The 22,684-nt window shown below is 39.3% G+C and overlaps 1 protein-coding gene across 1 annotated transcript in view; it reads right to left on the reverse strand.

Annotated features, from left to right (window-relative positions):
- Positions 1–395: 395 nt before the first annotated feature.
- The window catches only part of LOC102874712 (chromosome unknown open reading frame, human C4orf27), a 28,244-nt gene continuing 5,955 nt past the window's right edge, over positions 396–22,684 (reverse strand). The window contains exons 3-8 of the mRNA XM_006902132.1: positions 20,959–21,148; positions 19,135–19,233; positions 14,792–14,942; positions 8,876–8,963; positions 2,558–2,730; positions 396–640 (exon numbers count right to left, since the gene is read on the reverse strand). Of these exons, the coding sequence (XP_006902194.1) occupies positions 509–640; positions 2,558–2,730; positions 8,876–8,963; positions 14,792–14,942; positions 19,135–19,233; positions 20,959–21,148 (833 nt within the window). The 3' untranslated portion in view covers positions 396–508. The remainder of the gene's footprint in view (positions 641–2,557; positions 2,731–8,875; positions 8,964–14,791; positions 14,943–19,134; positions 19,234–20,958; positions 21,149–22,684) is intronic.

Raw genomic sequence — 22,684 nt, forward strand, 5'->3', positions numbered from 1 at the left:
ACTTTTTCATTTATTCCTTCAGAAATCCTGTTGGAATCCATATTACTTACTGACTGTAAGGAGATAATATATGATCTAGTAGTTCCAGCTAAGCAAATCTTGATTCAATGAAAGATAAAGTAACAATCTTTAAAGGATGTATGGATGTATGTAATAGCCGTCCTAGGAAAGAAATTATTTATCCATCTCTTACTTTCTGAAACAGGACTTCTGGGCAGGAAAGACAGCCTGCTTATCCAGGCTTTAGGCAGCAACTTCCTCTGACCGTGATTTTCGTTGTCTTCCAAAATGTGACAAGGGCCTCACCACTTGAATGAATTGACAGTCATTTATTGCACATGGAAAAAATCCAAAATAACCATAAAATAAACCAACACAGGCCTGAAGAGCTTTGTTTTTTAGCAAATGTTTCCATCAGTTTATTTTCTGTATTCCTTAAAAACAAAAATAAAAATGGCAAGTTTAATACTAATGCTTTAAATTATACCCCACAGTCAACACCTCTTACTTAGGCTGCAAGCTGGTCTAGGTTCTCTCTATTTCTGTTTGCCAGATGATCTTCAATAATTTCTGCAAACAGGTTCCTCTTTAACAGATTGTACGCAAGAGGTAAAAGCTGGCCAGCAACTTTATGAAAATACTGAAAAGAGAAAGAATTAAGCATTAGCATTAAGCAAATGTCGAGTCAGTAGCAGAATCCTCACAATAATCAAGTTCGCTAATCAGTGGTTCCAGCTGTCTAACTCTGCCTATTTCAGCTGGGTCAGCCATCAGTTCTGATTGTTCATTGGCTGCCATACTGGCAGTTAAAAATGTTGACTGATTTTACTGATAACCACCATATATACGGTAGGCAGAGATAAGTGAAATGTGGTCTAGAGGTACACTGGCAGATTGTTCCCAGACCAATAACATCATTCTATCCTAAGAGATTGTTAGAACTGGAACAATCACAGCTTGCTAGGCTCCACAATCAACACTCTTAACACCTGCAGTCAGGAAATAAAAAGATGAATTGCATTGGCCTCTCCAGAGTACTGAAAAGCAAAGATGTCAATCTAGAGACTAATGTGAACCTAATCCAGGCCAAGTTCTTCAAAATTACAGAGAGCTGGACAATGACTAAGGATGACAGAAGAAGAATCTCGAAGATGCCTTTGAGTTGTATGCTGGCCAAGAGTCTTGAACATACCATGAAAACAAATCGGTCTGTCCTGGAGAGGGTGAAACCAAATTTCTCCTTGGAGGCTAGGATTCTAAAGCTCTAGCTCACATACTTTGGGCACATGGCCAGGAGAGACTGGTTCTTGGAGAGGACATCATGCTTGGAAGGGTGGAGGGACAGCACAGGAGAGGAAGATCCCGGATGAGATGGATTGATACAGTAACTGGGGCGGAGGGGGGTTGGTGTGTCAGAATTAGTAGACTTGGCTCAGGACAAGGCAGGTTATAGGTCACAGGCCACTCAATGGCTCATAACAACTCCCAACATGAATCAAACCCTGCAGAGTGGGGTACAGTAGTCTGCTTTAGCAAATCCTTAAGATGATTACAATGCCTACTAAAATCAATCTTGTTCCTTCAAGTGGTCTGTAGAACAAATGAAGTGTGTCAGAAATGCAGAATCCAAAGCCTCTCACCCGAGCCTACTTAAAAAGGCTGTATTGTAACAGTATCTTCTGGTGATTCAAGGATATTTTCACATTTAGAAATTATTGGTTTAGACACTGACGCTAGACCCAGATTGACATTCAATGCCTTACGTCTTATAAATTGCAGTGAAATGAGAATTGTGTTTATGTACAGAAAATGATCTATATTTTAAGAAGGAAACATACACAAAGGTATTGGAGAAATAGTCTTATAGAGTACTCAGCAGGGAAGTAACCTAAAGCATTTAAACTCCAGAGGCTTATTACCACCACTGTACCTCACTGCCTATTTGATCTTTAAGCAACCACAGTTGAGTAGGCATTTATCTTTCCTAACTGCTGCTTATAGACTTAGAATATGATACACAAGGATTTCAGAATTGAGTTGTGCAAGTAGGTCTCTTCCTAACAGTGTGGAAGCTCCACAGAAACTTGTTCAATAGCATGCAAGTCTCTACTGACAGATGGTTGGTTATCTCCACAGAAGGTGCACTGACTGGGAATCAAACCTGGGTCTCCTGGATAGAAGCTTAGATTACTAAACCACCACTGTCCTCAAGTTGCAATGAGTAAACTTTTTCCTATTTAATGAGAAAACACTTAAGAATAAACCCTACTTTGCAATATATTGTACTTAAAATGGTGTTCTCCATCTAAGAATTCAAACACAGTAACAAATATTAAAAAGAAATGGAGCAAAAGGAAAGGTATATGCATACCCACACTAAAATGTAAAAACTGAAAAAGGGCAAATCCCTACCACTTTAAACTGGAAGACAAAGAATCTTGATTATTTACTCTTGCCAGAATTTAAAATGAATTTCAAATTGTGCTTGAGTGTCGTTATGTGTTGTGAAGGCAGGGCAGGCAGTTGATGGTAACAAAGGCAATTTTTTTTTACTTACGTGTGAACCATAGCAAAAGAGATCCATTCCCAACTCAAGCCCCATGCCATAGTCACACTCATCATTGGCAAACTGCACAAAAGTCATCATTTCTTGAATGGGAGCAAAAGCTTTCAGTCTTTCCTCATCACTTGGTGCCTCAACAATTGCCTTGCAAATTCTCTTGAGATCAGCTAAAAGCAATCAATACAAAAAGATTACTTAAGTCCATCCTTAAGGTTAAATGACTGTAAGCTGGGCTTTTTCCTCATATGACTTTGTTTCACTGGTATAATTAATGCTGCCTTGGATAGTGGAAACCTGTAACACTATGGTCCAGAATAGCAATCTTATGATTTTTCTTTTTAAGACTTGACCATAAAAATGGTTTAACAAAAAAGTTTTCTTGCAAAAGCTACAAAATGTGACTTTACAAACATCTCTGTTGCATTGATTTTATTTAAAACTTTAAAAATTTTTCAGTAGGCTAGGCCAAAGGCTCATCATAACTGAATCTTGAATTGCTCTCAAGTAAAAGGCTATCCCAGTTTTAAGTGACAGCAAAAACACACATATATATATGCACCAAGAAAAAGTGAGTGCATGAATATATAACAAGAGACCTCAGATGGCCTGCAAAACCTACCTCAAGTTAATGACACATATTTTATTCCGTAACGATGTCCAAAAAACACGCATGCTGCATGTGAGGTTCCCAACTGGTGGATCATTATCATATCAAGGGACAACACTTTATACCTTTTAGTGGAGTTCATAGTGAGCTGCACTGCTAAACCAGAGGCCTTTCATCCCTAGGGGTTCAAATCTACCACTGGCTTCCTAGAAGAAAGATAAGCAATCTCCTTGCTACTACAGCCTCTGAAAACTGCTGGAGGGTCAGCCATGATTTGGTGCCTACTTGAGGGCCATATGTTAAATATCCACAGCTATCTATCAGAAAACACAACCCACCAACCAAAAACAACCCCACTCTAAAAACCCACAACCAAATCCACTGTCATGAAGTACGACTCATGGTAACCTAGCAGAGATTTCTGAAGCTGTCTGTCTTCCTTGGAGTGTTGGTGGATTTGAACTCCTGACCACCATTTCATTTTGCAGGAGACCTCCAAGTCTCCTTTATCAATTGTAGGGATATAGTTACTGGTTTGAACTATATAAAACACTAAATGACCGAGCATTAGCTTAATGGCCTTTTATTCCCTCTTCAAAACAACAACAACAAAAACCCCACCCCACAAACAAACCTGTGCTCATCAAACCAGATCAGACTTCATTCAAAAATCTTTTCTTATGCACAGAAAATTAGGTTCTTTTCTACCTTATTAAAAATCTGTAACTGGAACCACTACAAATCAGTTGAAGTTGGCATGGAAGTCAAGACATCGTTGTTTTGGAACTGACTCGGAGCTGGCTCTCCCAGCAGGTTTTCAGAGGCAGTTAAATCGCACAGGAGATACTGACCATCCTCCCTTGGACAGCCGGTGGATGCGAACCATGTGTCTTTGGGATTGCCGCACAGCTTCTTGCCACTAGGTCACCAGTTAGCAAATAATTTCTAGCTTATCAATTTCTGATACTGTGAAACCTGTAAAAGTAAAAACTTGACTGCCTGCCTTTTCCAGGTCTCTCAATTTTTTTTAAACTTTTGACAGAGTGGAGTCTTAACCACTTTTATATTACTCACTTTAGGGAGCTCTGGTAACCTAGAGGGTAGAAAGTTGTGCTGACAACCTTAAGGTGGGTGGTTCGAATCCACTCTGCAGAAAACTGGCAATAGCTTGTCATGTGATTTACATACAGCCCCTGATAACTTGATGAAGGGTCAGCTTTGAGTTGGTTCCAACTTAACACACTGCCTCACACTTTTAAATTGACAACTGTGCTTAGAAACACTTTTTTTTTAATGTATTACCGTCATTTGCAGCAATGGGTTAATGGCAATGAGTTGAGCTGACAGATTTCATCTTATATTTTCATTCTCCTCTACTCATTTGCCAATTTGTCATACTGCGATAGCTTGTAATTTGCTCTGATGCTGGAAGCACATACTGATGACCAATTACTAAGGCCTGCAGTATGGATTACACCTTAACGAACAAATTCTCACAGCTGCACCAATAAACAACATCATGATAAATGCAGAAAAGATTCAAGTTGTCACAGATTCAACTTTGCTTGGATCCTCAATCAACCACCATGGAAGCAGCAGCCAAGAAATAAGCAACTACTGCAATTGGGCAAATCTTCTGTAAGACCTCTTGAAAGTATGAAAAAGCAAAGAATTCACTTTGAGGATTTTACTTCTGAAAAAGTCGTATGAACAAGAAAAGAGAAACCAACTTAAGACAGTTACTAAGCTGAAAAGAATATTGAAGAACATAGATGAAAACATTAGCATATCACTAGTGTGAGAAGAAATATGTTCTATCAGGAAAACACTTCATAAAGTCATTTAACAGAATTTCTATAAAACTGCAAGAATAACTTTATTAAATAACCAAGTACAACTTTAATTAACTCAGAAAATGAAAGTCTCTTTGCTACTCAAAAGATTTAGTGATTTTGAATACTTATTGGCAGCATCAGGATGGATGGTGAAGAGATTGAGATGGTTCACAGCTTTAGTTTGCTTGGCTCCATAGTCAACAGTCTTGGCACCAGCAGCCAGGAAATTAAAAGGCGCATTGCCATGGGAAAGTCTGCTGTTAGGGACCTCTCCAATGTACTGAAGAGTAATGGTGTCTTTCTGGAGACTAAGGTGAATCTGATACAGGCCATGGTCTTCACAATCACTTGTTATGCATCAGAGAGTTGGACAATGACCAGGAGGATAGAAGGAGAATTGATGCCTTTGATCTGTGGTGCTGGAGAAGAGTATTGAGAATACCATGGACTGCTAGGAAAACAAACAGATTTGTCCTGGAAAGGGTTAAACCAGGTGGCTCCTTGGAGGTAAGGATTCTGAGGCTCTGTCTAACATACTTTGGACATGTTGTGAGGAGAGACCGGGCCTTGGAGAGGGACATCATGCTTGGGAGGGTGGAGGGACAGCGCAGGAGAGGAAGGCCCTCTATGAGGTGGATTGATTCAGTGACTGGGATAATTGGGATGGGAGTGTCAGAGACAGTGCGATTGGCACAGGACAGAGCGGAGTTTAGGGCTGTTGTACATAGGGTCACTATGAGTCGCAAGTGACTCGACGGCACATAACAACAACAACAACAATCCTTATTTTATCCCCACTGCTACTGGAATTCTTAATCAACATTAGTACTTTATCAGACTCAATTAAAAATGTTGAGGTATACTCAGAAATGGCTTGCAGTACATAGGCAACTGCCAGAAATTCAAACTGAATTCAGAAAAGGCTGTGGAATAAAGAATTATCATTGCTGATGATGGCTGGGTCTTGATTAAAATCAGAGAATACCAGAAATATTTTTACTTGTGTTGTATTGCCTATACAAAGGAATATGTGTTGATTATATTTATGGATAACATTAAAAAAATTATAATCCCGAAACACCTAGTTGTGCTCATGTGAAACCTATACAGAGACCAAGATGCAGTTACTGGAAAAGAAAGTTGGTTTAAAATGGAGAAAGTTGTGCTAGATTTAGATCCTTTCTCTATGCCTATTCAAATAGATAATTCAAGAAGCAAGGCTATGTAATGAATGTGCTGCAGGCCGGGAGCATTCTCATCAACAGTTATGCAGATACACAACCTTGCTTGCAAATAGTGAAGATGGCTTGAAGCATTTGAATTATATCTCAATGTCAAGAAAATAAAAATCCTCACCACTGGGTAAATAGGCAACACTATGATAGATGGAAAAAAGATTAAAGCTGTCAGTGATTTTTGTCATGCTTGATCCATAATAAACACACATGGCAGCAGAAGTCAAGGTATCAAGACATGCTGCACTGGGCAAAGCTGCAGTAAAGGACCTCTTTAAAGTGCTAAAGAACAAGGATGTCAGTTTAAGTAATGTCTGACCCAAGCCATGGTATTTTTAATTGCTTCATATTCATGTCAGAATTGGACAAAGAAGACCAAAGGTGAATCAATGTCTTTGAATTGTGGTTTTGGTGAAGAGTACTGAATGTTCAATGAAAGCCAAAACAAACAAGTCTATTTTGAAAGAACTGCAATTAGGGGGATTCTTGGAGGCAGGGGTGGTGAAGCTTCATCTCACCTACTCAGGGCATGTTGTCAGGAGGTATCAGTTCTTGAATAAAGATACCATGCTGGAAAAGACAGGGCCAGTGAAAGGAAAACCTTCAGTGAGATGAATTAACACAATAACTGCCACAGTGGGTTTGCATATGCCTGAGATATTGAGAATGGTGCAATAGAGGACAAGATCTGCTCTGCTCTTTATAGGGATATTATGAGTTGTATTTGACTGCATGGCACCAACAGCTACTGGAATACTTGAGCGATGTCACAGTGGTAGCATTTTTTTTTTTATCTTTCTTTTAAATTTGGTGTAATGTCGAATTGGATCTGACTGGCACAGGAGGAATTTGCCCCTCCTTCTCCAGCAGAGCACCTGGTGGATTTGACCTATGCACCTTCGGGATTGCAGTGCAGCTTCTTGCCACTAGGCCACCAGAGCTCCCTCACTCCCAATGGTAGAATTTATGCAACTAGTTAAACAAGTATTCTATCATTGGGAGAAAACAGCCCTGGGATGCAATGGTTTTAGCAATTGGCTGTTAACAAGAAAGTAAAAATAAAGGTCACAGTCATTGCAGTGGAGTTGAAACTGACTCATAAGGGGACCTTCCAGTGGGTTTCAGAGGCTGTAAATTAAAAGGAAAGAGACTGCCCATCTTTTCTCCCATAGAGCTGCTGTTGACTCAGACGGCTCAATTTTGGCTGGCAGCACAACTTCTTTGCCCATTAGGCTATTTAAGCTCCCTAATCAAAAAGGTGGTCATTTAAATTCATCCATTACTGAAGAAAAAGACCTTGGATATCTCCCCCTGACTGAAGCGTAGTAGATAAGTTAGATTTTCCACTCTGTCCCATAGACACTGAGTTGAAAATGACTTAACACCACTTAACAGCAGCATGTCAAGAAAACATCTCTCACCACTGGACAAATAGGCAAAATTATGATAGATGGAGTAAAGATTAGAACCTGTCAACTTCATCATACTTGGTTGCACAGTCAGCGCCCTTGGTAGCAGCACTTAGGAGATCAGGAGACATATTACACTGGGAAAATCTGCAGTCAGGAACCTCTTCAAATTATTGAGGAGTAATGATGTCAGTTTGAGGACTAAAGTGCACCTGAAACAGGCCATGGTCTTTTAAATCACCTGTTATGCATCTGAGAACTAGACAATAAATAAGGATGCTTTCAGAAGAACTGATGCCCTTGAGCTGTGGTACTGGAGAAAAGTGCTGAATATCCCATGGACTGTCAATAGAACAAATAGGTATGTTTGGGGAAGGTGCAGCCAGAATGCTCCTCGGAGGCAATGATGATAAAGTTTTGTCTCACATACCTTGGGCATGTATGTTGCCAGGAGAGGCTATTCCTTGAAGAGGACATCAGGCTTGGAAAGGTGGAAGGGCCGTGAAAAGAGAGGAAGACTCAACCTGATAGACACAGTGACTGCAGTAGTGGGCTCGAGTATGTCAGAGATTGTGAGGGTAGGACAGGATTCGGATCTGTTGTTCACGAGGTTGCTATGAGTCATGCTCGACTCAACAGCATCTAAACACAACAGCAGCAGGAGCAGCATGCACTCCAAAGCCAGAGAGCCAGAGTTTGAGATTCAGCTCCCTCATTTTCTGCCAAAACTTTCTGAATCTACAGTGAAATGGAAGTTAGAACTACTTTAAAGAGCTGGGTGAACATTAATATTCATAAGACACAGTGAATCAGGACACAAAAATTGTACAATAAAGAACATCTGATTTGCCATGTTAAAAATATTATCACAGGAAACCTCAAAGGGGAAAGTGGCTAAGATATTTATGGATTGTTGTGATTTAAATCAGCAATTTAACCTAGTCATGTTAACAAAAAAATTTACAAAAGTTTAGCAATAAAAATTTCTATAAATATAAAAAAAATAAATATATATAGGAAACAGGAATGGTATCCACTTCCTAAATAACATGCCTCTGGAAACTCTATGAACTTTGATAAATATCAATAGTTGTAGAGGATCTTTAGGCCTTTTTGTTCATAGGGTTACTATGAGTCATGCTCAAACGCGACAGCAATCAACAACTATATATATACACACACGCACACACTAAAATATGATCATATTTACATATGTAGTACATTACCATCTGTTTCAGGAAGCTCTCTGTACCCAACATCATTTTTATCAACTGGGACGACCAAACCTGCACCATGAAAAGTCTTTGTTACAACCTAATGGAAAAGAAAATGGAATCACTGTAAGAAAACTTCAACATTTCTGCCAGAATTCAATTCTGATATTTTATTTCAATAAATCTGAACACTAGGGGGTTTTTTTCTCCAAAATTATTTAAAAGCAAATCCCGTAACACAATTACAAAGCAGTGAAATGAGTGAGTTTCATCGTTTTGGTCATTTAGAAGTGTACATCCGGCTCTGTCAGGGAAGAAACCCAATCCATCTTGTTACTTGAGGCAAATCTCTGATTTAATTACAATCAATCCCAATAACCAATTTCTTGATGTATCTTCTAGGAGGTTGTTGTTATGTGCCGTCGAGTCGCTTGTGACTCATAGCGACCCTATGTACAACAGCCCTAAACTCTACTCTGTCCTGTGCCAATCGCACCGTCTCTGACACACGCATCCCGATTACCCCAGTCACTGAATCAATGCAACTCATAGCGGGCCTTCCTCTTCTGCGATGTCCCTCCACCCTACCAAGCATGATGTCCCTCTACAAGGACCTGTCCCTCCTTGCAACATGTCCAAAGTATGTTAGACGGAGCCTTAGAATCCTTGCCTCCAAGGAGCAGTCCGGTTTGACCCTTTCCAGGATGAATGTGTTTGTTTTCCTAGCAGTCCATGGTACCCTCAATATGCTTCTCAAGCACCACAGCTCAAAGGCATCAATTCTCCTTCTATCCTCCTTAGTCATTGTCTAACTCTCTGATGCATAACAAGTGATAGCAAAGACCATGGCCTGTATCAGACGCACCTTAGTTTCCAAAGAGGTATCATTGTTCTTCAGTACTTTGGAGAGGTCCCTAACAGCTGACTTTCCCATGGCAATATGTCTTCTAATTTCCTGGCTGCTGGTGCCGAGAGTGTTGACAGTGGAGCCAAGCAAACTGAAGCTGTGAACAATCTCAATCTCTTCACCATCCATCCTAAGGCTGCCAGTGGTGAGAATCTTTATCTTCTTGACATTGAGCCTCAATCCATATTGGAGGCTGCAGTCCTTGATTCTCTGCAGCAAGCACTTCAGCTGCTCCTCAGTTTCAGCAAGTAGGGTTGTATCATCTGCATATCACAGATTGTTGATAGATCTCCCACCAATCTTGATGCTACATTTCTCCTCATAGAGCCCAGCCCCCCCGGATAATCTGTTCTGCATACAGGTTGAAAAGTATGGAGATAGGACACATGCCTGGCATACTCCCTTCCCAATTTCGGACTATGCAGTGTTTCCTTGCACTGTTCTGACAACTGCCTCTTGGTCCAAGTATAGGTTTCTCATTAGCACGATCAAGTGTTCTGGGATTCCCATTCTTCTCAGAGCCAGCCACAGTTTTGTTATGATCCACACAGTCAAACGACTTTGCATAGTCAATGAAACAGATATACATTCCTCTGGTATTCCCTGCTTTCAGCTAAGATCCATCTAACATCAGCTACAATATCCCTAGGTAGAAACCATAAATTCTAAGTCTAAAAAAATTGCTTTTGTTCGTAAGGTAGAATTCTTCTCATCCACCTTGCCAATTTCAGTCTTCCATCCCTTTTCTCTGGAATACTCATGCTTACTGACAAAATTCCCCAAATTAGGACTATTTCTAGTTTTGTGGTGACCTGTATGTAGGCAGATCATTTAATAGGTGAGCTTTTCTTAATTTTCAAAGACAGTGACAGGTCTAACCACACACAGCATCATATTCTTCTTAGTCACAATGGTGGCATTAATCTGGCTTTACTCAGGTCTTTCCTTAATAAAATAGTCAGCTTTTTTTACACAACCTATTAGGAAGGACACAGCCTCAACTCTAATGGTAAAATAATCTTTCCTCAGTCTTTTCATTTGAAAACTTACTTCTAACTAATAACCTATTCTCTTACTTCTTTCATCATCTTTTATTACGCTACTAGTAGCAATATATTATATTGGTTTTTTTTTATTAAGTCTCTTGGTTAGAGTCAACAAGACCTCATGGAGGGCCTTTGTACTTAAAAGTCAGTTCTTTTATTTTGAAGGAACATTCTTCTAAGTGGTACAGCACACTTCTGTCAATTTGCTGTACTCAAGTAACCTGGTGTTGCTGTGATGCTGAACCTTGTACCATTGAAGTGTCAAATACCATAACAGTTAACCCTGGCGGACAGTGTTTAGTGGACCCCCCAGTTTAAGACAGGTTTAGAAGCAGGAGTGGTGTCCACTTTCTAAACATACTTCTGGAAACTCTGTAAACTTTGAGAAACGAAAATAGTTATAGAAAGGCTTCAGGTCTTCTGTTCCTAAGAGATGCTATGAATTGTGCTCAACTTGACAGCAATCAACATCAAGAGCAGATTATTCAAAAGAAGTCTTCATTCTCCATTTGAGGGAATAAAGGAAATCATATCCATATATCTTATTTTTCATTCCAAAAGAATTTACAGAGAAATTAGAAAATTTACTGGAAAAATAAAACTTTTATATGAAAATATTTGCTTATCTTGGATTAGAGAAGAAAGCAATTTACAGAATCAACAATAATAAATGATAAAAATATTAAGAACCATTTTAAGAGAAACTGTTGAAAACTACCTGCAACTACAGGACGTGCCCTTGACATTAAGTCCATTACTAATCACTGTGGCCACACACAACAGAGCAGAACTTTCTCGTCAGGTTCCCAAGGCTGTAGAGCCTTAACTGAGCAGGTGGCCTCCTAGTTCTCCTGCACAGTGGCTGGTGGACTCAGAGCTCCATGCTTAATCCACTACATCATTAGGGCTGCTTACACACGGCAGTAAAACGAATCAAGATTATCATCTTTAGACTACCAAAGATAGTCTTAGAAATAAAGGAAAAGACTAACACTTAAAAATATAAATGAAAAAGACTACAATCTTCATAATAAAATGGACCAAATTTAGACATCACAGAAGTACTTATGGCCACCAGATAGGTGAAAAGTATTTAACATAATTTCATAAACCTAGAAATGTAAATCAAAACAATGTGACACTTTACAACTATCAGAATAGAAAATATTAAAAGGCTGAATACACAGCTCTAGTAAAAAAGTATGGGCAAAAAGTCACTTTAATACCTTGCTGGTGAGAATGTAAACTGGTATTAAACTCCTAAAACAGGCAGTTTCAAACAGAAACATACACACCCCCCAAAACACTATAACCACTTTTGTCTTGGCAATACTACATCTAAGAAATTTGTCTGAGGAGATAATCAGGCATAGGTCTGGTGGCCTAGTGGAAGCTGTGCATGACTTGAATCCACCAGCTGCTCCACGGGAAAAGGATGAATAATCTCCTCCTGTGCAATTTATTGCCTCTGAAAACCTGCAGGAGGGTCAGCTATGGGTCGATTCCAACTCAACAATACACAACAACAATATGTTTAAATAAGGATATAAAAGGATATTTATGGCAGAGTCATCAGAGTTGTTTAAGTTCATGTGCATCTTTGAATATAAGGACGTGCAAGATAGGACAGGGTTCAGATATGTGTTCACAGATTCACTAAGACCTATACTTGACTCAAGGACACCTAACAACAACACTTTGAATGTAAGCAAAGTACTTTTTAAGAACCCAAAACCAAGCCCAGTGTTTGAGTCAATGAATGTCATAGTGATCCAGCCGGGCAGAGCAGAGCAGCATTGCCCCTTCTGAGTTCCCAAGGCTATAAATCTTTACAGAAAGCAGACTGCCACATTTTTCCCACAAAGAGTTGCTGGTGAGTTTGAATCTCTTTCTTAATCTTTTCGGTTAATTTACTGATGCCTAATCCAGTATGGATTGATTCAGTGACTGGAATAATGGGAGTCGGTGTGTCAAAGACAGTGAGAGTGGCACAGGTTTTAGGGTTGTTGTACAAAGGGTCATTAGGAGTCACAGGCAACTCGATGACACATAACAACAATCCAATGTGCCATCAGGGCTCCAGAGCCTCTTAAAATTATAACAAAGATCTCAAATTTAGCAGTATGAAACAATACTCACAATACAGACAAGTGAAAAACAAAAACACATGTCAATAACTTATCAAAAGCAAAGATAAGGAAGATAGTGATACAACTACTGATATTGATTATCCTCTCCTGAGTCACGTTGAATGACACACAACAAAAACCATGATATCTACATGTATTTTCACAGATGATTAACTATATCAACTTCTACAAAGAGGTATAAATTACCAACAAATCAGAATCCTACTTCTTGTTGTTGTGTACCATGGAGTCAGAACTGACCCACAGCTGACTGTCCCGCAGGTTTTCAGAGGCAGTTAAATGCACAGGAGGAGACGGCAGAGCAGCTAGTGCTTTCAAGATTGCAGCACAGCTTCTTGCCACTTGGCCACCAGAATCCTACTAGTAACTTCATTGTGAAAAATTACAAACTTAGATCGATGTGTTATCATCAGAATCAGGTGGATGGGCTAACAGACCCTCATTTCTCCTCATTAAGCCAATTTTGAATGATCCAGTCATAAAAAAGTAAAGAGATTTACAAAACGGAATACAGCGAATTAGCGAGAAGATAGGTTGAGAATTCCAAGTGTGTGAATTTAAGTCTTGACCTGGTCATTTATGATTTTAGACAAAGTATGAAGTTTCTAGAAAGCCCATTTTACTTATTACAAAACAGGATGGTAATTACTTTGCCTGTAGATTTGTTACAGTGATCAAACAGGGTAATTAAAAATTTTACATTCAAAACCACCACAGGGAGCTGCCATTTATAAAGGTGCTTTTTATTTGTTATCTGGTATCAGAGTAGGGAGCTGTCGTAGCACAGTCCGTGGAGTTGTAGGGCTGACCCCATGGCCATGTCTCTGATGGTTTGAATCCACCAGCAACTCCATGAAGAAAGATAGGCAATCTCTCCAATTGGGATTTACACCTTCAGAAACCCAATGGAGAGTCAGCTATGAGTTGATTACAACTTGATGGCAATGGGTCCCCTCCTTCTCTCCTTTCCACTCCCACTATCCAGCTCACTGCTGTCAAGTGTGAACAGACTAACAGCTAAAAAGCAGCTGAAAACCAGAGGGGGTTCAGAGGCTGTAAATCACAAGGGAGGAGACTGCCTAGCTTCCTCCCCAGAGCTGCTAGTGGATGTGAAACCTCCTGAGAGGCACTGCCTTTGGAGAAGCAGCAGAACGCCCTGTGGATTAAGCCAGCAGTTCTAGTTTAAAAAAAGTGAATGTGGTCAGGGAGGTAGGACTGTTTAGAAACTCACTTATAGGAAGAAAATGAACACATCTTAATATACATTGTCTCTCACAAAGGAACTGTAGTTGAGACCCTTAACTAGAGCAACTCTAAGCATACCATTACAAAACTACCCCCAAACCAGTAAGACATCTTAGTATCACAGAGAGAAAGAGAAAAGCTGTTAAAAGTGCACAATATGTATAAAGCTGCTCACATGAAATGATTAAAGGAGTGAAAATTACCATTATCGTGTTAGGTGGTGGTGAGTTAACCAGGAGTCATAGCAACCCTAGGAACAACAGATTGAAACCTAGCAGGATAAAGGTAAACACGAGCACTGATGTCACAGCAGTGATACAACTTGTGTGAGAATGCTGGTGACTCAGCCTTTTAACAGCCTTCAGGAGCTGTACAACTCCTCCTTTAGCATTAGCTGCCTGGCATGCCTGGGGCTGGGACAGAGGCAGACTCTGGAGGAAGACCCTGAGGGGTGGCCTCCAGAGAGTTCTCCTGACCCTGGGGCTAAAGAAAAGAAAGAGAAGGTGAAAGTGGGACAGAATAAAGGGGGGGGGGGAATATTTAACAACAAAACAGTGAGAGCTAACAGGTAAGGTCATACTTTCTTGTCTCTCTGTTTCATCTTCAAGGTCTTCTGTTCGAGTGAGTAACCAAGTTCTCTGGCTGCTTCTGTGAGTTCTTCATCTATGCTCTTCAAAAGACGAGCTTGCTTTTTATCTGCTATATCTTTAAACTTTTTCATCAGAAATAACCTAAAAAAGGAGCAAAATCTCTCATTATACTGCTGGCCACAATACTAGAAAACAGAACATTGGATATTGGAAATTTTTAATTCAATGCAAGAAAAATGCTACAGAATAATCTCCAAAACTCTCAAAATCACAGATTTCTTTAAATAAGGGACTAAAAAGCTGCCACTCAGAGATAATAAACATGATTCAAGTTTGTATTATCCTGCTAATATGTGCAAAAAAACTACAAGAGATATTTAAAAAACTAAAGTTATCAAATTTATTCCTTTGGAGAAGTCTGTCATAAGAGGAAAAAAAGTAGTATGTAGACTCTCAAAAAACATTTTTTTTAAATAATATTTTTATTATTTGTGTGTGTGTGTATGTTTGTGTTTGTGTACCGTCAAATCAGATTTGACAGGTACAGGAGGAGATTATTCCTCCTTCTCCAGCAAAGCATCTGGTGGATTTGAACCACACACCTCTGGGATTGCAGTGTAGCTTCTTGCCACTAGGCCACCAGAGCTCGCCTCAAAAAAACATTTTTTAAAGAATCATACCATGCTGTTAAAATGTTTAAGTTACCATTAAAAAAAAAAAAGGTACATTTATGTTAAGATAAATTTAGAAAATGCAAAAAGAGAGCAAACTGACCTTTTAAGCTTATACAAAAAGACTATCCAAAAGTATATTTAAAGGACTGCCAATACTGCAATACATGTTAATGTCAGTTAAGAAATAATGTTTTCAAAAACTGTACAACTTCAGGAAGGTTTTGGGAGGACTCAGTGGGAGAGGCCAGTCATCCCCTCTCTGCAATGAGACACCCGAGGGAGAACTCTCTCAAATACTCACTCCCCGATTTTGGGAGCTTACAGTAGACTCCCAAAATGCATGTTACAGTTGGTGCTACTCTCATCTCCATTTTACAGATCAACAAACAGAGGCACAAAATAAATAATTTCCTATCTGATCATAAACAAATTATTTTTGCCAACAGAATACAAAACAATATAAAACAGTATAATGAAGCCATTAAGGATGGATTAGAGTGCTACAGAAACTGATAAATCAAATTAGAACCCCACTATCACTGTCTTTTAAATAGAGTGTACACAGTTATACTAAACGTTACCTTAAATCACAACAAGTTATATCGAGAGAACACTTAAATTAACCATAAAAAACAAATCTGATCCTGTCTGGTCCACAGGAGTCAGTCCATTTTTATAGCCTTCCTCCACCTCTCTGACATGGGATATAGGCCCTTCATACTGTTTTCTTGTCTAGAACATTCTTTTCAGTAGAAGTTTATGTATATATGAAATATAATGCTTAAGAAGAATTATGCCTAGATGAAATATCCTCTTTGAAGATTTGTTCTGTTGGATATAGGGCCACTGAGTCAGAGCTGACCTGATGACAGCTAGCAAAACTAACTGAAAGTTTGGTGTTTAACTCCACCAGCAAAGAAGTAGAAGCAAGCCCTGGCAATTGACTTCTGTTAAGAGCTTAACAGCTGAATATCTACAGTGCACAGCTCTACTCTGAAATTTACTGGTTCACCGTAAATCAAAATCAACTCATTGGTAAAAAGTTTTGTTTTTTTTCTTTTCATATTGTTGTTATGTGCCGTCAAGTTGCCTGTGGCTCATAGCGACTCTATGTACAAGAGCCCTAAACCCTGCTCTATCTGGTGTCAATCTCTAATACACCTACCCCCGTTACCTCTGTCACTGAATCAATCCATCTCATTGAGTGTCTTCCTTTCCTGCACTGTCCCTCCACCCTCTCAAGCATGACGTCCCTCTTTAAGGACTGATCCCACCTTGCAATATGTCCAAAGTATGTCAGATGAAGCTTCAGAATCCTTGCCTCCAAGGAGCAGCCCGGCTTCACCCTTTCTAGGACGAACTTGTTTGTTATTAAAAGAAGTCATATAAAATAAATTCCTTATTTTGGTGGAACTGATAAAATTGTCACTTAATTACTGACTATTTTAATTGCTACAAAGAGTATGAAGTCTTGTCTAATTGATAAGAGTATCAACCAGCTTGTTCAATTCCATAGTATTTCTCAGGCAACCCTCCATCAATTTCCAGTGCTGTGTATTTTCACAGGAAGGAGACTGACCAACTTTCTCCTGAGGAGTGGATGGCAGATTCACACCAAGTAACATTTCAGCCTGCTAACAAAACTGCTGTTAGAATCCACGAGAGCTGATACACAGTTGGAGGCTGTGCTTCTGCTATTTCTTCCAGTGAGCACAACCACAACTGCACTGGCATTTGACTGCTCTATAGCACCAGTATCAGGAGATTGTAGTATCTGGTCCCTAGCTTAGGGAAATGTAATTTAGGAAAGGTGGTTTCTAGCTTAGGGAAGGTTTTGAGAGGTGAGGCACAGGTATCACTGTAGTGGCTCAGGTTCTATCAAACATAGTGTTCTGGATGCACACCAAAAACTTCTCCAACAGGATAAAAAGGGAAGCCACAGATTGGGAAAAAGTATTTGGTAATGACATGTCAGACAAGGGACTTCTATTTAGCATTTATAAAATACTTGAGCACCACAACAAGATAAATAACCCAACTGAAAAATGGGCACAGGATATGAACAGACACTTTACCAAAGATGACATTCAGATGGCCAACAAACACATGAAGAAATGTTCAAAATCCCTAGCTCTAAGAGAGATACAAATCAAAATAACTAGGAGATACCTCACTCCAGTAAGAATAGCAAAATTTAACAGAGCAGCAAATATCAACTGCTGGCAAGGTTGTGGAGAAACTAGAACCCTTATTCACTGTTTGTAGGAGTGTAAAATGGTGCGACCACTATGGAAAGCTGTATGGAGCTTTCTCAAAAAGTTGCAAACAGAGATACCATTTGACCCAGCAATTACACTACTGGGAATATACCCTAAAGAAACCATCACTACCACCCAAGCAGATATATGCACACCCATGTTTACTGAAGCTTTGTTTGCAATAACAAAGAGCTGGAAACAACCCAAGCGCCCATCAACAAACAAATGGATAAGGAAGCTCTGGTATATTCACATAATGGAACATTGAAAAACAAGTAACTCATGAAATATTATTCAAAATGGGTGACCCTGGAGGACATTATGCTGAGTGAAATATCTCAGTCACAAAAGGACAAATATTATATAGGGCCACTGTTGTAAAACGGACGGACATCCGGGTTGAGGGAAGACAGAAGGAGGGGAGGAATGATATACACTGCATTGCAACAGATGAGGGGAGAACTGTTTAAAAGGGATATATGATTGGGTATTACTGTCATGACAGGAGTCCAAAATGAAGGCTGCACAGTGGAGTGGACGTGGAGGTAGGGATTGCATAACAATGAAAGTTTTTCTTTTACTTTTTAAAGAGAAGGGCGAATTGCGGGGGCGAGGGTGAGCCAAGTACAACAATGAATTACTGGAAACCCTAAGTCTCTGTAAACTTTCATTAAAATAAAAAAAAATGTAAAAACAAACAAAAAAACAACCAGTGTTCTGGGAAGAGGAAGTAGTTCATGCCTCAAGAAATCAGCAGGTCAGCAGTCTTGAGGTCCTAGCTTCCTGATAGTAGTAGAGATAAACACCATTCATGAGCTAGTTCTGCGGCACAGTGGTCATTCCTCCACGCTCAGCCTGCTGTGCCAATGATTTTATAAGAAGCTGCTTTGCTCTATAAAACTTTTGTTTGAAATATGTACAGTTTGTTCTTATATTGAAACTTTGTAACAGTGTTTAAATCAGATGTCTAAAAGAAAGCTCATTAATTCAGGTTTTGCCCTGGGAAAACTGAAGTCAAGATTAAAATTTTGTTGTTGTTTACGGTAGAGCCGGAACCAGTCCATAGCTGACCCTCTGGTGGGCTTTCAGAGACAGTTAACTTCACAGGAAGAGACTGCTTATCCTTTGTCGGCAGAGCAGCTGGTGGCTTTGAACTGCATGCTATTGGGATTGCATGCAGCTTCTTGCCAGTAGACCAGAGTTTGGTTTTTTGTTTTAAGTGTAAAGTAACAGGAGTGTAAGTAAGACTATCACATCTGTTCTGGAAAAAAGTCACAGAACCGATCTATGGAAATACATATTTTTTTTTTGCTTACTCCTACCATCCCTTAATAGAATGATATTCTAAAAAATTAGAAACATAACTAGAAACTCATAAGAGGGATTGAATTATTTCCTTACTTGATTGCAGCAAACACATTATCTCCGCTTTGAGCAATTACACAATTTTTCTTTGCTTCATTTGTACCAACATACACAGGAAGTTCATCAGGAGAATCCCTGTTAAGTAAAAGGTATTAATTCAGTTGCCCTGTGGGGAAATTATACACTATTACCTTCAGCGGCTAGTCTCTAAAAAAAAGAAAGGAAAAACAGAAGAGAAAGTCATAAAAACATTAGATGAAAAGTATATAACCAAATTCCTTGCTTTTATAGCTAAGAAGACCAACATGATTAAGTAACTTTTCTAAAGGTCTCGTAAGTTAAAATCAAAACCAGAAACATCACACAGTTCTCACCTCCACCATAATCACTGCTTTGTCAATGCTTCTAAAGATTTCATAAGTATCTGCTTTACCCAGTTTACTTCTCCCTGGGCATTTTACCTATGCTACATCTATTCAATACAGCTGATCTCAACATTAACTAAAGAGCTCTGGTAGCTGATGGTTAAGGAGTTGTAGTGTCAACCCAAAGGCAAGAGGTTTGAATCCACCAACTGCCCTTCAGAAGAAAGCGTGCAAATTCCTCTCATGTAATGTACAGCCTCTTAAAACATGCTGGAGAGTCAGCTATGAGTAGGATCCAACTTAATGGCAATGGCAAATTGTTGTCTACATTAAATGGCAGCATTTCTACTATTATAAGAGGATGAAGTATTTCCCTCTCAAACTACCACTATTTCTCTGTATTTTAAACATCTTGTATTATGTTGTTGTTGTTGTTATGTGCCGTCAAGTCGCTTGCGATGTATAGCGACCCTATGTACAACAGCCCTAAACTCTGCTCTGTCCTGTGCCAATCGCACTGTCTCTGTCACTCCCATCCCAATTATCCCAGTCACTGAATCAATCCACCTCATAGAGGGCCTTCCCCTCCTGCGCTGTCCCTCCACCCTACCAAGAATAATTTTATAATAACCTATTAGATATGTCGACTCGATGGCACTTAACAACAACAACAATGAGAGAGCTCAGTTGGCCTAGTGGACAGAAAGTGATGCTACCAAGTCAAAGGTGGGTGATTTTAGTCTGTGGCCCTCAGGCCTGGTTTTAATTGTTTTTGGTCAAACATTCTTCTAGGTCATATAGCACTGATCTGTCCATTTGCTGTACAGAGGTAACTCCTAGTTGCTGTGAAGCTCAACACTGCAACACTGATGTGTCAAATAGGATAATGGTTACCCTACGTGGACAGTGTTTGGTGAAGCTCCCCGATTAAAACAAGCTTGGAAACTGAAGTGGCATCCACTTCCGAAATAGTTTGCCTCCAGAAACCCTGTTAACTTAAAGAAATGATGAAAGTTATACAAGTGTTCAGGTCTTTCACTCATAGGGTCTCTATGAGTTGTCTATGACTCGACGGCACTTAACAACATCAAGTATGTACAATTACCATTCCCATTTTTACAGTAGGGAAAACAGATTATTGAGTGGCAGAATGTCACCCTCTGGTAAGCAGTGACACCAGATTGTCAACTCTATATAGGCCACTTAAACTACAGGTTGTCATTCTGACCTGGCCAAGTACATGGCTAACTTACAGTCATAGCAGCAACTCTAAACTATCTTAACTGGGCAAAGAGGGCTCTTCAGAACCCTAAAGAGAAACAAAGGTTTATAATCACAAAGGATTATAGATCACATTACATCTAACAAGTTTATCTATTTAAAATAGCTACAATAGCAATACAGAAACAAAAAAGGGAAAATATGCTATTGGCCTTTGGCAAGGTCAGTGATTAACCAGCAAAAGGAGAAAAAAAGAGAAGAAAAGATTCTTTACCTGAAATAGCCCATGTGGTACTGAGTTTTACTATCTCCAATAATTATGGTCTGGAACTCAGGAGGATCATAGTAAAACCTCCAGTGAAGGTTACAATTCAGGTCTGTTGACTTTTTCTTTGTTTTATGTTTTCCAGCAAGGATATCATAAGGGCCCACTAAGCGAAGTCCTAAACTTGCAGAAAGTGAATCTATAAATAAAATAAGTTTATTTAGGCAGTATCTTTCTGGTGGCAGAGAGGAAATAATACTTTTAATTAGCAAATTATTTCTAATAAATTGTTTCATAAACAGTTTCTGAAGTGAAGAAAAAGTCTTTAGTTACATGTGAAGATGTTAATTATAAACACTCCATAGGAAAGCAGCTAGAGAAGCACTTTCATTTAAGATTTCTTCTGAAAGTAGCCAGCTAATTAATTAGCTTAACATTTCAAAGATTCCTGCTGTTTCTTATTTTAGCCAAAGCAAGATTCTTATTGGTGTAACAGGGGTGTAAATACTTATCTTGCCTCACTGCTACACTACTGCTGACCTCAAATACTTGTGGTACACAGTATTTTTTTTTTAACTATGCAACCAAGTCTTTTATTACATATCATTTTTTCAAATTATTTCCTTAATCTCTCTGTACACAGGCAATAGTAAGTGTACTGCTTAACATACTCAAACTTGCAAATCTGATCGTTGTTTAAAGAAGGGAAAAGTATTCCTAAAGCAAAATTAACCAGGAGGCCAATGCATCTGCTGGCCTCCAAGAACATGGTGATGAACATGACAGACAGACTGTCCCCCATCTGAACCTTCATTCACTACCATTCAATAACCCTTTTGCAGGCCCAGATCAGCAGCACATTTCTTGACAACAATTATGAGATGTCCAAGAAGGCTTTCATCATCATCTTCTGCTACAGAAATCTGGATAATAGGTTTCTTAGGTATTACCAGAAAATGTACTGGTGCTTGAAGTGAAATGTCATGAAAAACGAGGCATCACTCATCCTCAAAAACGGTTTTGGCTGGGATTTCTTTCCTGATATCTTTCCAAAGATTGTATCGCCACTAGGCTGGGCAGTCTGAGCCTTGACGATCTCACCTGCCATCTCAGAGACTCATTCACGGGAAGAGGAAGGAGCGGGAGGCAGTAGCACATGGCCAAGCCTCACAAGATAATCTTATGAAAAGTTAGAGAGGGGAGCAAATGGGCATAGATTAAGGAAGACTATAAAAAAACTATTTCCCTTTCTTGGGTCATACAAACCCTTTTACATGGTCAACTGCAAACAATCAACCACTTAAAATCCTGTGGAGCCCAGTTCTACTGACACAACACAGTTGTTAGGAGTCAGAATTGACTGAAGGTGCCTAGTTTCCTTGGCTAATTATTACTCCAGATTTCCTCACCACCTTAACAACTTATTTATTTGACCAATATTAATGGATGAGTCTGTCTTCTTTTACCATTCACAGATGAAAAATGTTAAATAAAAATACAGCCACATGATCTATTCAACGTAACATTTTTCTAACTTGAGCTGTTTCTTCCCTGCTTCTTTAAGACCATGGTGGGGGGGGGCGGGGCGGGAAGGAATTCTTGGAAGAGGTCAAAGTGTGAATAAATGCTGGGACAGGGGCTATTTTGAGGAGGAAGAAAAAAGAGTTCAACTTAGCTGGATTGAAAATGTTGCCGTCCAATGGAATACTATGCTGCATTAAAAAACAAGGAACTC

This window comes from Elephantulus edwardii, unplaced genomic scaffold, assembly GCF_000299155.1.
Source record: "Elephantulus edwardii isolate Elephantulus edwardi_28Jun2011 unplaced genomic scaffold, EleEdw1.0 scaffold00371, whole genome shotgun sequence".
NCBI classification, from domain to species: Eukaryota; Metazoa; Chordata; class Mammalia; order Macroscelidea; family Macroscelididae; genus Elephantulus; species Elephantulus edwardii.